At 46.1% G+C, this 15,007-nt stretch overlaps 1 protein-coding gene across 4 annotated transcripts in view; it reads right to left on the bottom strand.

The window, feature by feature from the left end:
* Nucleotides 1-15,007, bottom strand: part of ACTR3B (actin related protein 3B) — a 70,061-nt gene that overhangs the window by 23,313 nt on the left and 31,741 nt on the right. For 3 of the 4 annotated variants that reach the window (XM_069588789.1, XM_069588787.1, XM_069588788.1), the window contains 3 exons: nucleotides 13,255-13,379; nucleotides 12,446-12,556; nucleotides 181-276 (listed from right to left, as the gene is read on the bottom strand). In XM_069588789.1, the coding sequence (XP_069444890.1) occupies nucleotides 181-276; nucleotides 12,446-12,517 (168 nt within the window). In that variant the 5' untranslated portion in view covers nucleotides 12,518-12,556; nucleotides 13,255-13,379. Of the gene's footprint in view, nucleotides 1-180; nucleotides 277-1,226; nucleotides 1,302-12,445; nucleotides 12,557-13,254; nucleotides 13,380-15,007 lie in introns of those variants that run through there. The other variant, XM_069588790.1, reaches the window with a different exon arrangement.

The raw sequence follows: 15,007 nt of genomic DNA, 5'->3' as shown, positions 1-15,007 counted from the left end.
GTATGTCGGGGTGGGTGGGTGGGTGGGTGTGTGTGTGTGTGTGTGTGTGTGCGCACGTGTGTGTGGAGGGTGCAGAAAAGGAGGAACACACAGCAGTCTCACAACAGGGGCCTTTAGGATCACCTCCACTATGAGACAGCCAGGGATATTTACGAATCATAAAAATCACTCTGCTTTTACCTGAACTGCAATGTAGAGTCCTGGGACATTAAACGACTCAAACATAATTTCCGCGAGATACTCTCGATTTTCCGGGGTATTCAGTGGTGGTTCTGTCTGTAAGAAAACATTCACTATATGTAGCATTCACTCAAATTTCATGTCACTACAAGAGAATCGTAAAAACGTTACCCTAAAAGCATGATAACTAGGCTGCTGTACCATTTCCTAATTTCACAGGTAAGGCACACCCAGGGAATACTCTAAAGAAATCTGTACTTTAAGAAACAGGTCTTACAGCTAATGTCTTAGGAGCTTTGACACAGCAGAGCAAAAACCTCTCTAAACACTTCTGCTCTTACTAGCCACCCCCAAAACAAGAACCAGACACAGAAAAGGAAACTCTATCTTCGATAATGCACACCCACACACCCTGAAGCTGAGGAGACCTGTAGCGAGTTGCCACGGGCAGTCACCCCACTCCCACCCCCCGAGACAAGAGAGGACACCAAGAAGGGGAAGGACCGGTGACTCCAAATGGGAGGCCAGCCACGCGGGTCTCCAGAGAAGAGCTGAAGCAGGGCGCCCCCGCGTGGAACAGACCAGTCTGAGCAGAGAAGAGCTGAGAAGCCTCCCTCCCCGGAGCCCCAGCTGCTGTAGGAGCACAGGCCACAAGGTCAGATGAGGCAGCTTCGCCATCAGCTGCGAGGCAGAAAGACCCACGCAGAAGCGGCTTCGCCCAGACCCGCTTCACCCGCGCCAGGCCCAAACTCACACGCAGAGCTGTCCAGAAGAACTCCCTTCATTCCAAGATGAGGAAAGAACTCAAAGAAACCAGCCAAAGGCCGTGTAAAAACACCGCAAGAGAAAGGGAGGGAAGACAGAAAACTAGCAGGAAAAACAAACGGCAGACAAAAAACATTTACCCAGAAAAACAGAGAAAAACGAAGCAGGTGAAAATCACAGTAAAGACGTTTCAGAAAACTGAAGTATCTGTTTTAAAATAGCCACCATTATCAAAGAGGAGGAAGTAAACAGGATTACAGAAAGAAAAAGAATAAATAAACCTGCTTTTTGTCATTCAGCAGTATGTTGTGAACACTTCCATGTCAATAAATATGGACATACATCATATATTTAAGCTGCAAAAAAAGAAAAGAAAGAATAAATAAATAAATAAAAATTCTCTGGGCCTTTAGGCAAAATTCCACGTTACCCTTTGTTATAGACTGAGCTGTGTCTCCCAGAATCACTGCATTGGAAGCCCCAATCCTTGTGTGAATGCATCTGGAGACGAAGCCTCTAGGGAGGGAAGAGGTGTACATGAGGTCATAGGGGAGCCCTAATTCCACAGGGTTAATGTCTTTGCAAGAAAAGGAAGACACACCGGAGAGCTCTCTTTCACACCAGCACAGAGGGAAGACTATGGAGGACATGAAGAGGTCAGGAAGAAAGGTCTCACCAGACACCAACCTGATGGCACCCTGACTTCAGACCTGAAGCCTCCAGAACTCTGAGAACACTGTGGGATTTTACCACGCTTAGTCTGGAAAAGCAGCCCCTTCATGGATCACAGATCTGTCATGGCGGAGGGGCTTGCGTAACTCAATGAAGTGATGAGCCGTGCCCTGCAGGGCGACCGAAGATGGATGGGTCATGGTGGAGAGTTCTGACAAAACACGGTTCAATGGAAGAGAAAATGGCAACCTACTCCAGTATTCCTGCCAGAAGAACCTCATGAACAGTATGAAAAGGCAAAAAGATATGGCATCAGAAGATGGACCGCCCCCCCTGGTCGAAAAGTATCCAATATGCTACTGGGGAAGAGCTGAGAAATAGCTCCAGATCCTTTGGCCACCTGATGAGAAGAGCTGACTCAGTGGAAAAGACCCTGATGCTGGGAAAGCTTGAGGGCAAGAGAAGGGGATGACAAAGGATGAGATGGTTGGATGGCATCATCAACTCTACACACACGAGTTTAAGCAAACTCCAGGAGATAGTGAAGGACAGGGAAGCCTAGCGAGCTGCAGTCCACGGGGTCACAAAGAGTCAGACACGACTTAGCGACTCAACAACAACAAATGTTCAAGCACACCAGAACACCCTTAAAGCACGGAAAGTACAGCCAGCCTCGGCCATCAACACAGACATGCGTGTGCCACCGGGTCACTTACAGGGTCTTCAGGGCAGGAAGGTGTGGCCACACTGCTCACCAACCGTGTTGCAGAAACAAATCTTCCCTGAGAGCTCAGCTGGTAAAGATCTGCCTGCAATGCGGGGACCTGGGTTCGATTCCTGGGTTGGGAAGATCCCCTGGGGAAGGGAGTGGTTCCAGTATTCTGGCCTGGAGAGTTCCATGGACTGTATAGTCCAACGGGTTGCAAAGAGTCGGACACGACTGAGCGACTTTCACTTTTCACTTTTAAACATATAAGAACCTGGGAGAATCTCATTCCTATGAAGCTTTCCTGAATTAACTATTAGGAGATAAGCTTTAGCCAAACAATAAAAACGCAGGAAGTACAACCAATGACTCACAGTGAGCAATTAATCCATTTAAGGTGTAGAAATAAAGATTTTTCTTTTCTGAGAATTATAGCTATAGAACAGAATGTAAACACTGTAAATTAAGTCAGCAGGACCAGTATTGAGTTGAGAGGTATACATGGAAAGGAGGAAAGAATAAAAAGACATTGATACCCTCGTATCATGGAATCAAAAAATAATTGTTTTATTGACAGAGTATCACATACATTAGTACACACAACGTTACAGACGTAAATATTAGACTGTTTAGTCAAAGTGTTAATCGTGTCCGACTCTTTGCAACCCCATGGACTACAGCCAGGCTCCTCCCTCTGTGGAATTCTCCAGGCAGGAATAGTGGAGTGGGTAGCCATTCCCTTCTCCAGCGGATCTTCTTGACCCAGGGATCGAACCCCGGTCTCCTGTATTGCAGGCGATTCTTTACCCTGTGAGCCACCAGGGAAGCCCAGTGTTTAGTAACAATCAGTCCAAAGCAAGTGACAGAGGAAAGAAAGAGAAGGTAAGAAAGATGCGGAAATGTAACAACCTAGGCACTAAGCACAGGAGGAAGTAGTCACCCCTACAAATATAAGTAAATACGCAAAAGTATAGCTACATTAAATTTTTTTTTTAAATACTGAGTCTTGGGACAAAAAAAGGGAAATACCAGAAAAGTCCAAATCTGGATTGTGGATGAGTTAGCAGCATCACATCAATGTTGATTTTCTAGTTTTGATAATTACATTGCGATTATGAAAGATGTTAACAGGGAGCTGCAGGAAGAGTATATGGAAGTAATCTGTAAAGATTTTTTTTAAACCTTCAAGTCTAACATTCTTTCAAAATATTTTAAACTGTACAAATAAAAGTAACTAAAACAATTTTTAAAAATCACTGAATTATCAGGAAGAACTCACCCAAGAGAAATCAAAGAGGAAAATCAAACCTGAGTTTTCAAACATGAATTCACAAACAAAACACATCAAAACCAGACACCACAGCAGGTAGCAAAACAGCTGAGCCGAGGCCACACCAGCCTGGCCAAGAGGAGAGCTCTGTGGTCCACACCCCGCCTTCAATTTTCCTAAGTTTGGAAAGTGACTTCCTCTCTCTATGCACAATTAGCGCTGACCTCACAGGAGCCTAAACTGAGGTAGCACCTGGCATGTGGTGAGTTACTGTCACCAAAAGCATCAGCAAGGAGCAGTGAGAAAATGCCTACTAGTGACAGTCTCTTGGCTGAGACCACGAAACAAATCACATTACCCTGTCCAGGCAAAAAACAAAGAGTGCCTCAGAGAGGCACTGTTCCTGAGATCGGAAAAAACCTAAATGCCCATCACTAGTGGCACCCCACTCCAGTACTCTTGCCTGGAAAATCCCATGGACGGAGGAGCCTGGTGGGCTGCAGTCCATGGGGTCGCTAAGAGTCGACACGACTGATCGACTTCACTTTCACTTTTCACTTTCATGCATCAAAGAAGGAAATGGCAACCCACTCCAGTGTTCCTGCCTGGAGAATCCCAGGGACGGGGGAGCCTGGCGGGCTGCTGTCTCTGGGGTCGCAGAGTCGGACACGACTGAAGCGACGCAGCAGCAGCAGGAGCTGCCGCAACAAGTGACACCAGGTCCATAAACACAGCCGTCGCAGCCATTACAAAGGGTGGGCTCCATGGGCGCTGATATGAAGCTCTCTCTCGAATAAGCTGTTAAATGAACACTCCTAAAAGTTCTTCTGTGTCAACAACTTCAAGAAAAATAAAAGAAGGTGTGTGGTGGAGAGGAAGGGGAGCTGCTTGAAGGGCAGAGTGTCAGATTATGAGATGGGAACATTTGAGAGACCTGTCACAGCACAGGGTTAAAACAAGCAACACCGCTGGACTAAACACTAACATATGGTTAAAGGGGTACGTTTCACACAATGCTTTTCATCACAATTGAGTCTAAAATAAAATTTAAAGCCCAAGATGTACAGCAGTGTGTGTATCTTGTTACCACGGTACAAACAAGCCCATGTGCAGTCCCCATGCCTGCGCACTAAGCTCTCTGGTTAAGACCCAGGAAAGGGGGGTCCTCTCAGGAATGTGTCCTCTCAGGACACACACCTGGGAGGCAGCGCAGAGCAGAGAGGAGAGCCCGTGGACTGGAAGTCCCCTGCACCTTCTGACTCCGCGCTGTGTGCTGTCTCTTCAAACAAGTCAGTCTGGCCGTCGACGGCGGGCTTTAGTTCAGACTCCTGTCTAGCAACTAAGGCAAAGCTCAAACACAGTGCCCCAAGCAAGTTTTAATCACTGTAATTAGAATCAATATATTCCCCGGATGGGAGAGACAGCACAATCTTAAGGAAGACATAATAGAGTCATCAAAAGGAGACTGTAAATAAGGGGTCTAAAAGTCACCCAGCAACATGTAACTTATTTTAACGTGCCAGCCTCAAGGTGTTGCGATTAAACCTGTTACTCCCTTAAAAAAAAAAAAAAAAACCAGCACATAGTCAGCACGGTGCTACAACTCCTGTTTTACCATTTCTTTCATTTAAAGCACATGAGTAATAGCCGCAGGTTTCAACAGTACTGGCTACCAAATATCTCCTTAAAGTATTTCCTATCAACCTGAAAAACAAAAGCTCTTGGTGGGGTTAAATAACTGGGTAAATACATGTAAACGCTGAGTGGGGGAGGGGCAGGGCACAGAGCAGGGGCTGGGTAAACGTCAGCTCTACTATTGATAACCTAACTCACACCAGAAGAAATTATATATTAACTACAGAGATCTACAAAATCTTTTCTCACCTTGAAGAGAAATGCAAGCACCTTAATAAGCACACTTTATTAACAAAGCATCTAAACTAAAGTAGAGGGGAAAAAGGATCAGGAAAAGATGAAAACAGCATGAGAAGTGTGCATGCTAACAGGGAGTGTTTCTCGTCTCCCGGCCAAGAGCTGCCTGTTTGGCGTGGAGCAAACTGAGCCTATGGAAGACGTCCCCAGCAAGAAAACAGATGAAGCCAGGCTCCTGGATTCTTCCTGGGTTTGAGTTCAGTGTCAACTGGTGCTCCAAATAAATCCCAGACGGATGAAAATCACGTGTCAACATCAAAGGAGAACAGGCTTACTACATAAAAATTCACAGGTATAGAAGTTCAAAACATAATGTGCAAAGGGGGGGGGGGGGGAAATGACGAAAAAAAGTATGTGCTCCGGACAAAAGGTTGCTACCTATTATACGTAAGAGTTCACAGTATAAACAAAATGTGATACATACAAACAACAAGAACATTTATCAGCCCTAAAAAGGACGGAAATTCTGCTACGCCACAATGTGCCTGAAGCCTGAAGACATTACACTAAGTGAAGCAAGCCGGTCACGAAAGGGCAAATACTGTTCAAGCCGGCTCGCAGGAGGGCCTGGAACAGCTGCAGTCGCAGAAACAGGAAGGCGGGGGAGCGGGGGAGGGGAGGGAGGAGTCGTTCTTTCCCGAGGTCAGAGTGCCGGTCTGGAAGATGAACCCGTCCTGGAGGTGGATGGTGCTAAGAGCTGCGCGACAGTGCGCATGTATTCCATTCACCAAACCAGACGTTCAAAAATGGGTAAAATGGTAAATTTTACAGTGTGTACATTTTACCACCAACGAAATTTGTGTTGTTCAGTCTATCAGTCACATCCGAATCTTTGTGACTCCGTGAACTGCAGCAAGTCAGGCTTCCCTGTCCCTCACCATCTCCTGGAGTTTGCTCAAACTCAAGTCCACCGAGTCAGTGATGCCATCAACCATCTCATCCTCTGTCATCCCCTTCTCCCCTTGCCTTCGAGCTTTCCCAGCATCAGTCTTTTCCAATGAGTTGCATCAGGTGGCCAAAGTATTAGAGCTTCAGCTTCAGCATCAGTCCTTCCAATGAATAATCAGGGTTGATTTCTTTTAGGATGGACTGGTTGGATCTCCTTGCATTTCAAGGGACTCTCATGAGTCTTCTCCAACACTACACTTCAGAAGCACCAATTCTTCAGTGTTCAGCCTTCTTTATGCTCCCCCCGTCACATGTGTACATGACTACTGGAAAAACCAGAGCTTTGATTAGACGGACCTTTGTCGGCAAAATATGCTATCTAGGTTTGTCACAGCTTTTCCTCCAAGACGCAAGCGTCTTTTAATTTCATGGCAGCAGTCACTGTCCACGGCAATTGTGGAACACAAGAAATAAAATCTGTTACTGTTTCCACTTTTTCCATGTATTCGTCACAAATAGGACCAGATGCGAAAATCTTTCTTCCCTGGTGGTTCAGACAGTAAAGAATCACCTGCAGTGCAGGAGACCCGGGTTCAATCCCTGGGTTGGGCAGATCCCCGGAGAAGGGAATGGCTACCCACTCCGGTACTCTCTTGCCTGGAGAATCGCATGGATGGAGGAGCCTGGTGGGCTGGTACATGGGGTCACAAAGAGTTGGATGCGACTGAGTGACTAACACATTAAAAAAAACTTCTAGGTTAAAAAAAATTCATAGAAATCACAGCTATAGGAAAAGCAATATAACACTGATATGTAAAAACACAGCAGAGAACATGAACAGGCAATTCACAAAAGAGGACGGACAACCAACATACGAATAAGGTTTAAGGCCCAAGTTATTAAAAACGGAGATTAATGTCAAATAATCACAAATATTAATCCAATTCTGCCAAGAGTTCAAATGATGTGATCTCTTGTACACTGAAGATTTCAGTATGAAATGGTATGCTAAAGATTCAAAGTTATTAATACTTCTGGACCCCAAAATCATATTAATACATAACTTTTATATTTTTAACATAAAAAGTATTCTAAATATAGAAAAAACTATGCAAAGATTACTTCATATTACTTCTTATAAAACCAAGAAATTGGAAGTGAAAGTAAACATCTAAAAATAGTGGAAGTGCTAAACAGACGGGAAATATTCACTGGATAGAGGATTATATAGCCACTAAACTGAGGATTACGAAAACCTCTCCCTTCATGGGGGAGAGGGATGGAAAACACAATATTGATGCAAAAACATATAAAAACACAGTGAAAAGATTAAGTGAAGATATGCTAAATATTAAAATGTATGTTAATGGCATAGGGGTGTGAAAAGTCCCCCAGATATCTTCCAAATTTTCTAATTCACACTTACAGTTCTATACTAAAAAATCTTTACAAATGTTGTGAAATCTGGGGTTACAGCTTGTGTGCAAAGTTCCACAGAAATGCCCAGTACAGCTCTCTGATATATTTATCCAGATGGAGAGACTCACAGAGGCAGGGCAGCGAGCAGAGCCGGGGAAGCAACCTGCTGGCTCCCAGCACAGGCAACCTCGCCACACCTGGCCAGAGTGTTAAGACGTTGAATGGGATCTTGTCTTGCCACTGTCTTCATGCCCACAGTCACATCATTATGGCAGGCAATGCGAGTTCCCTACCCAGCACCTAGCCTCCTGCTTTAATGACAGACCACTAATCAATCATGGGCCCACAGGAAAAGCATTTCCCAGACTTCCTGAAGGACAGGAACGGCTAAGTGAGTAAGTTCTGGCCAACAAGAAGCTAAAGCTGGTGGATATGGCTTCTAGGAGACCTCCTTACAAGGGTGAAGGGAGACTCCAGTAGTAGACTCCCTTCTGCCGCTCTTAACACCTTCCTGGAATGCAGAGGTGACGACTGGAGCTGCAGCAGTCAATCTGTGGTCATAAGGTAACCTTTGAATGGAAGCCATGTGCTAAACAGATCTCCAATGATACAAGGAAGCTGCCCTGCTTACTACAAATGTATTTAAGAAAAACAGAACCCTTAACTTGCTTACACCACTGCATTTTACACTTTAATTACTTGCTACCAAACAATTCACCATCTGGGAAGAATTTACCTTAAAATCTGTATACTTCCATTTAAGGAAATGTTTTCAATATAATTAGGTTCTCCTGGTTCCCAAATTAAATTCAGCATTATTAAGGGCAAATTCTCATGGGTTCTGAGAACCATAGTCATAAATCCGTTTTTTCTCAATCCTCCCTTTCCTTTATGTTTCCCGCTCGTAACTGTTCCTTTAGGACACCAATCTAAATGAAGCTTTCCCAAACCATTACTTAGTATGAGATTTAAACTAGAGGTATCAAATTCTTATTTTTTTAATACTGAAACATGATTAAAACATCACATGAACACAAGTTACACACACATTTTTATTCATTAATAATGGTGCCACATCATCTGGCATTAATTGGAAATGAATGAATTAATCAGCACCATAAAGCCAACCCACATTTCTGGATGCACATGGGCCTAATAGCGCTCCACCCTCAAGACTCTCTGTAACTGCAGTGAAGAAACCTTTCTAGAAGGATAAAGCCTCAAGGCGGGGAGAACAGGAGGGGAGATGACAAGGCGCTGGAAGGCGGAAAGCACGTGGTCAGGGGTGGGACCGCGCGAACCCGGGGCCGTCCACCTCTGCTCCGGCCGGCGACCACCACGCTGGACAGAGTGGGTCCACATCACTCTCAAGAGTCAGGAAGGGAACACACACAATCACGGGCAGCATGAGGGCCGCTGGAGAGCGGGTACAGCATCCCTTCTGGGTGCGTCTGTGAGGTGTCTCAGGGAGAGATGAGCAGTCAGGAGCGAGCAGAGAGACAGGCCCTCACCCACGCGGGCGGGCATCACCCGGGCCACTGAGGACCCCGTGGCAGAAACACAGGAGGGACGGGCGGTCCTCTCTGAGCCAGCACGCCCACCTCTCCTGGTGCTCCTGGTTCTCCGGCATGCATGCTGCTTGCTCCTCCCCCGTGACTCACATTCAAAAAGTCTGCAAATCTCCCCAACAAGACAACTCGATTCCCACTCAAGAGCACCCCAAGGTTCTAACACACGCGATTCTGTTTTGAGCTCTGGGCAAATCAGTGTTGGGGGAAAAGGGCAGGATTCCCGTTTGCTATCTGCTCAATCCACATGACCGAGAGGAGCTGAGTCTCGGAAACGTCTTGAAAAGCACGAGCCATGATGAGTCATTCTCTTGCCGTTCAGGCCCCTGGTCACCGCAGCCATAAAGAACAGCTTGGGGGATGCCTGAGGACCTTTAATTTACCCCACTGGCTTCTCTTACCCCAAGAAGCCCTCATCTGATGCCAGAGTTTCATAAATGTCTTCAGCTGACTTTCAGACTTGACCATCCCTCTCTCTACACCAGCTTCACCCCCCGGAACTTCCCCATTAACAGGAGACTGCGGGCATGAACCTGAAAGATGCATGCCTTCTCGTCACCTCCTCGGTCACACTGTGCAACGAACTGATCTGGAAAGGCCAAAGCACAATACGCGGAACACAGTATTTTCTGACCTTTAATCAACTGGATTATTTTTGAGGGTTCATTGTAGGTACTCATTTTCGGCCAATGAACTTCTCCATGTTCATATGAAACACGCCCCATCTCTTTCAAGAACGTGTTTATCTTCTGCGTGTGTGTGTGCTCAGTCGTGTCCGACTCCTTGGGAGCCCATGGACCACAGCCCACCAGGCTCCTCTGTTCGTGGCAAGAATACTGGAGCGGGTTGCCAGGTCGCCATTTTCTTCCCCAGGGGATCCTGACTCTGCGATCGACCTCACGTGTCCTGTGTCTCCTCACTGGTGGGCGGGTTCCTTACCACTAGCACTTCCCAGGCTAATGCAGGCTCAAGCAGAAAAAAATTTCTTGGAGGAAACGTTGCCTGTGGGCTGTGTCCTAGCGGTGTGCACCTGCCCCACAGGCTGAGAGCAGGCATCCCCTGAGTGGAGGGAGAAGAAGCCTCTGGCCGGGAAGCTGGGGCAGACAGAAAGCCGCTGGGCGGCACCTCCCCTTAAGTCCTGTCCAGCAGGCAGGTAGTTGTTACGTGATGTGCAAGAGAAGGGGAAACGCCAAATGTGACGGGTGGAGTCTGCGGTTTGCTCTGGCTGTAAAGATAACGCCACTCAGACACACCGTCAGCCTCCCAGCTCCAACTGTTTTACATAAACCACTGTAAAGGCACAGGAGAGAACACACACATGGCCAGTAAGACACGGCACTCACCCTCGGTAATTCCTGGTTGTGGGGACACAGCCAGGAAAAAACATCAGAGCACCTTCAAGCACCTGCTCTAATAGATATTAAATATACAGATTCCATCGACCACCATAATAGTCTTTGAGGTTAACATATTTTAAGCCAGATAATTCTAAAGAACACTCCATATTTAACATTAGAGAGAACTATATAATTGGACCAGGGACCGTTTGACAATGTACTTGCATGGAAAAAATCCAAAGCTAAATTATGTAGGTTTTAATGTGCAACTTATGTTGCGCGCAATTGCTCTCCATAACACAAGTGTTTTCTATGCACAATTAATTTTAACTTAAAAAGAACATTTCATGGAAGGGAACATGTGATGTTGAGGAGAACAACTGGGAAAGATTCCATAACGAGAGATTTCTTTTCATTTCTCTGTCAAGTTTTACCTTGTTTGAACAAGATCAATTAAGTACCACACTATCAGGGCCCATAATTCAGCTCAATTTTATTTCAGAGTAAGATTTAAATCCTGGCAAAGTAACTTCTTGACTCAGTTTCCTCTGCTATAAGAAGCAAAATCAGAGTCATACGCTTACTTCCGGAAGACATCTGAGTACACAGCTGGCTTCCCACCCAAATCCATCCCACCCCCATTTTCGGTGCCACTGGAGGCCCATTTATGTGCCCGGCCTCCTGGGGCCAGGTGTCTGACGTGGTCCCCTCATCAGCCCCAGGGAGAATCTTGGTTAACCCACACCTATGAAGGTCACTGCACTCCCCTTGCAAGGGACCAGGTTTAGGCATGGATGGATGGTGCAAATCTAGCAGGAAGGTTTCTGGGAAGGGATTCTTAATTCTTAGGAAGCACTTCTACGTCTGAAAGACAACACACCAAGGGGTGGTACAGGAACTTGGGCCGCCATCCTGGCCAGAGGGGAACCAAAACGAGAGGCCAAACTACTGCCTTAGGCTGGCCGTCCGCCAAGGATCCACTCACACCACGGTGGCACGTGGGACAGCCCTATGGAAAAGCCTCGTGGGAAAGCCTCGAGGGAAAGCCACAGATCCCTTGATCCACGCAACGGGAAGCGTGACACTGCTGCTACAGCTCGGGAGGAAAGCAGACGTGCATGCCCCCACTCGAGACAAGGACTGACTCCCCTGTGGAGACTCCAGAAGTACCCCAAGATCCATGTCAGCACTGGAGAGGAATCCTCAGGTTCCGGCCCTGACTCCACACAAGGTCTTAGGCCCCAGCATCGACTGGAGAGGAATCCCGAGAGGCCCCCTAGCAATTCGCATGGGGACTGGCCTTTCCTGAGGCCACCAGAGCGGGTCCCTGAGGTCCCCGTCATAACTAGAGAGCACCTGCCGCAACTCGAGAAAATCCAGGAGGTTCTCCCCTCCAGGCGAGATGAGGCCCATTTCCGCTGAGGCGTCTCGAGGCTAATCACACCTTCCACCTCCCATCTCTGAGCTGCTGAAATAACCAGCCCTGGAGCGGCCTGAATCTGGCCTTCCCATTTTGTGAGACAATAAGCCCCTTTTGGTTCTAGACATTTTTGCTGAGCCTTCTGTCATTTACCCAAAAAGTACCCCGATTCATACAAACAGTTTCAGCAGGAATTTAAAACTCCCCAGGGAAGAATGAAACTTGGACTTAAAATCTAAGCAACTTGGAATTTACAGGGATATATTCTTCTTAGTTCCAGTCACTCACCATTAAAAAATAATGATCCTCAGGTTCAGCTCGAAGATATTTAAAAATCACTTGTTCCATGAACCTTTCCATCAGATCCCAGTCTTCAATTATTCCATGTCTTATTGGCCACTAAAGCAAGAGAAACCAAACCACGTTCATATCAGTAAGAGTAATAGTTTAACAACCGCACTGGCCCAGGAGAGATGGAAGAGACCCAGTTATTAGAGAAAACAGGGCCTTTGCATGGAGAGAATGTTAACTTACATAAAGAAGTAACAGGCATTTTACCAGAAAGACTGTATCAGATCATTGCTTATATTCTACTCCAGCCAGCCATTTCTAAGCACAGAGAATCGTCTGAACCACGGGACAGGTAATAGATGGGAACGTACAGCTAGCCTACCCCACCATTTGATCTGTGGAGTTTGTACAGTTTCTTTTTTAGAACAAATGTCTAGTTAAATAATTTTAGTGCTTCTTTTTCAACTGATCAATCTACAGCTTTCCACATATGGCCGGTATTTAGTCCACCTGCAGTATCCCATGGGGGCAGACCTTCGCTTCCTACGTGGTCCAGCATCCCGGGTCAGTTCTGCATCCTGGGGCTGTGTGAGTTCACCTGCTCTCCCACATCAGAAACACCCGAGTCAAACCAACAACAAAAACCTGTTTTCCAACAGAAGAATAAAACGCACTCCGCCGCTCACGGGCACTGTCCCCACACAGAGCAGCCCTCTGTATCGCCTGTCCCGCTGCCCTGTCCTGGCTGTGCTCTTACAGGGGGGTTTACCCTGGCAGTGTCTGTGCGCGCTCACAGCGGGGTTTACCTTGGTGGCGTACGTGGGTTTATCTATGGCTTCATCCCCTATGAAGAAGTCCAGGTCGTCAACGCCCCTCAGTACCCTCCTCTGGGCTTGGTCGACCACCTTCGCCGATTCTCTGATGGCGATACCTGAGGGAAGACAGCACAAAGCGTCCATCACCACACACGCTCATTCCAACCATCAAGAAAGGATGACATAGTCCCTATGCGTGTACAAGCGAAATCTCAACGTTAGGGTTCTATTTGGGGTCAAGCGTGCTCACAGAGGAGCACATAAAGTAATACAGAAACAAGCTGTTAGGTCCCAGCATTATTTTCAGCAAGGCACAAAGGAACTTAACTGGTTTACTTTCAAAGCTGACAAAAGCTGTACTGCTAAATTTCTTAGTTTCATCTGAAAAAAAAAATCCCTCAAGATAGTAAATGAAATGTCCATGGAGTTATCAAGTAGGTGCCAAAACTTAAAATATAGAAAGAGACAAAATTTTAAATATTTTAAGGAGTAAACTGAAAAATGACTATATGCTCTCAAGTCATATTCATAAAGCTCTATCTCAGATTTAAAATACATTTTTAGTATTATTACAAAAACACCTGACTTCTCATTAAAAGAAAAACCAAGAGTTTGCTAATATCTGACAAAAGAAAACTACAATAATCAAACAACTGTATTATGTAAAAATATTAATGACTTTTTGGAAAAATTTTAATAAGAGCTTAACCTTGATATTTAGAAATATACTTAATAGTAAATAATCATATAAAACTTAACTCCAGAATTTAACATCTAATGTGGAAAGCCTTACAAAGATTCAATTTTCCATTTCAATTCCTAGCCCCTGGTTACATTCTGAATTCCTATAAACTCCTCTTCATCAACTTTATTCCAAAACAAATTAGTAAACACATACAGTACTTTTTAAAGGTAGACTATCTGAAATCCCCAATTTATTTACAAATGAAGAACAGCAACAAAGCTATGGGAGTGAATTTTAATCCTTTTCCTCAGAAAGGCATCTTCAAGTAACAGCCTCAAAAGCAGAAAAAAAAGAGGACAGAAGTCACTGTGCCCGCCTCCTTTTCTCACTCCAACCCACTGCCACATTGAGCCTCGAAGCTTTCAAGTTATGAAGGGTGGCATGCATCTGAAGCACCAGAATTTTCTGCAGGACACGCTGGGGACTGAGCTAGAGAAGGCATTCGGGTGAGAAGCAGTGAGCCTGTCGGGGCCGTGAGGCTGAGAAAGGGGCCAGAAGAGTCCGGAGGGCCAACGCTCACGAAGGCGCCTGCAGAAACACGCACAGCCCACCTGTGAACCCCACGCACCAGCACACAGCACACAGACACGCCGTCACCCAGGCACCCGCGGCATCTCAGAGGGCCCCATGAGCACCCCGCTGGAGACCCCAGAGCTCGCGACCCGGCGGCGCTGCCAGCGACAAACTTAACCAGGCCTGAACCTAGAATCCCACCACCAAGTCAGCATCAGAGACTGCAGACACACAAAGGCACAAAGACTCTCCAATCAAGACACCATGGGCAATCTATCTAACGGAAGAAAAACCACCACCTTAAAGAAAAACACGCTAAATTTAGTGAGGATGAAGCCACCGCATTCAAAACTTTACGCAACAACAAAGTATGTCTTATCCCTCCCCAAAGCTACACTCAAGTACTCTGACCCCAAATTACAAAGGACCAATGTTTTAGTGGCCCTTTGCAACAACAACAAAACCATAAAGTGTGCTTCTAACTGT

The sequence above is a fragment of the Ovis canadensis genome, chromosome 4 (genome assembly GCF_042477335.2).
Source record: "Ovis canadensis isolate MfBH-ARS-UI-01 breed Bighorn chromosome 4, ARS-UI_OviCan_v2, whole genome shotgun sequence".
Taxonomy (NCBI): domain Eukaryota; kingdom Metazoa; phylum Chordata; class Mammalia; order Artiodactyla; family Bovidae; genus Ovis; species Ovis canadensis.
Note: the sequence above shows the minus strand (reverse complement) of the source record. Positions and strands in the feature narration are given on the sequence as shown.